The sequence below is a fragment of the Empidonax traillii genome, unplaced genomic scaffold (genome assembly GCF_003031625.1).
Source record: "Empidonax traillii isolate 1590-97213 ecotype Southwest subspecies unplaced genomic scaffold, ASM303162v1 scaffold5381:size8473, whole genome shotgun sequence".
Classification (NCBI taxonomy): Eukaryota; Metazoa; Chordata; class Aves; order Passeriformes; family Tyrannidae; genus Empidonax; species Empidonax traillii.
The window spans coordinates 1-1,754 of record NW_020960574.1 but is presented as its reverse complement, the minus strand read 5'-3'; the positions used below and the strand labels follow the sequence as shown (position 1 = coordinate 1,754).

The window sequence follows — 1,754 nt, the reverse complement described above, 5'->3', positions numbered from 1 at the left end:
TCTGGGAAGGGCGGGAGGGTGAGCAGGGGGAGGGTTACCCCCATCCCGCTGCCCCACACTCCCAAATTCCTCGTTCCCACACGCCCAGTTGCCACATTGCCCGTTCCCAGGCTCACCCCAGGCGAAGATCCCGGGCTCCGGCATTCCGGCGTGCTCCACCCGGCACCGGTACTGCTCCCGCTCCCCCGGCAGCGCCTCGATCCTGGCCCAGCTGTGGAAGGTGCCGTCACTGTTGGGAACGATCCCGCCCCACTCCGTCTCCTGATCCCAGATTTCATCCCCCTTCATCCAGTTGATCGCGATGATCCCGGGGTAGAATCCGTACGTGTGGCAGGACAACGTCAGGATCCCGTGTTCCTCTTTCCCAGACACGTGGACATCAGGGGGCTCTGGAATGGGATAAGGGTGAGATCCATCCATGGAATTCCCATGGGAATGGGACCACAGTGAGATCCATCCACAGAATTCCCATTGGAATGGGACAACAGTGGGATCCATCCATGGAATTCCCATGGGAATGGGATTGGGGTGAGATCCACCCACAGAATTCCCACTGGAATAGGACAACAGTGGGATCCATCCATGGAATTCCCATGGGAGTTGGATGACTCAGATTCATCCACGGAATTCCCACAGGAGTTCCCATGTTCCTCAGTTCCACCTTCCCAAAATCCCGCATTCCCAAATCCCACATTCCCATGGGAATTCTGTCTCCCTCACCTTTGCGCTCCAGCACCTCCCGCCCGTATCCAACATATTTCTGGAGCCATTCCGCACATCTCAGTCCCAGGTCTTGTTGAAGATCCTCATACCCTTCAGATTTCCATTTCCTCTGGGTGATCTGGGCAGCTCCATCGGCCGCCACGAAGGTCCCGCTCTCCGGGGAGAAGGAGATGAAATCCCGCCCGTCGTAGCCAACTCGAAGGGTTCTGCGGACACTCCCGTCGGACAGGAGGTCACAGCCAGAAAGCCGCTGCCACGTGTGGAGACCTGGGGGGTGGGATCAGACCCAGAGAGACCCCTGGAATTGTGTCTCAGCCCCACGGAGCCCCATTCCAGCCCTATGGAGCCCCAGAGTCCGATGGAGACCCACAGATCCCAGCCCAGCCCCTTGGAGTGCCCTGGATCCATATCCTGGCCCCACACATCCCATCCCAGCCCCACACATCCCATCCCAGCCCCACACATCCCCCCATTCCCTGGCTCCCCCCACTCACCTCCACTCCAGTTGTACTGACCCTGCCCCACTGTCTCCAGGTCAGCAGCAGCCACGAGCCGGTTCCTATCTTCGTTCTGGGTCCCTTCATCCCAATATCCCGGCTCAGGTCCAGCCGCCATCCACGGTGTCAGCGGCTCTTTCCGGCGCCGCTCGCTGTCGTAGCGTGTGATGGGGATCCCGTCCAGGTATCCCACGGACAGGTATTGAGGGACCCCCAGGCTGGGCTCCGTCACCGCCACCTTCAGGTAACGCAGGGAGTGGAGAACTGGAGGGACACGGAAATTTGGGAGGTCCAGGGGGGTCATGGGTCAAGGAAAGGGGGAACTGGGACAGTTGGGAGACCCACAAAAGGGGGTTTGGGGATCCCAGGGCCAAGAAAGGAGGATGTAGGGACTGGGAGAGGTGAGATGGGGCATCCAGGGGTCCCTGTGCCCATGAAAGGGGGGTCCGGGGGGCCTCAGTGTTGGGGAAAGAGGGGTCATGGGGTGAGGAGAGCCAGAATAGCCAGCACAGGGGGTGCAGGGGGGTGTTGGTG

General features: G+C 60.4%; 1 protein-coding gene across 1 annotated transcript; it reads right to left on the bottom strand.

Moving 5' to 3' along the window:
* Positions 1-9: 9 nt before the first annotated feature.
* LOC114073118 (class I histocompatibility antigen, F10 alpha chain-like) lies at positions 10-1,712 on the bottom strand (the record flags this gene model as incomplete). Its single annotated transcript, XM_027910908.1, has 3 exons — positions 1,218-1,712; positions 721-990; positions 10-389 (listed from the first exon to the last, which is right to left on the bottom strand). Coding segments are annotated over exons 1-3 (957 nt in total), but the record flags the coding sequence as incomplete, so codon positions are not given.
* Positions 1,713-1,754: the final 42 nt, after the last annotated feature.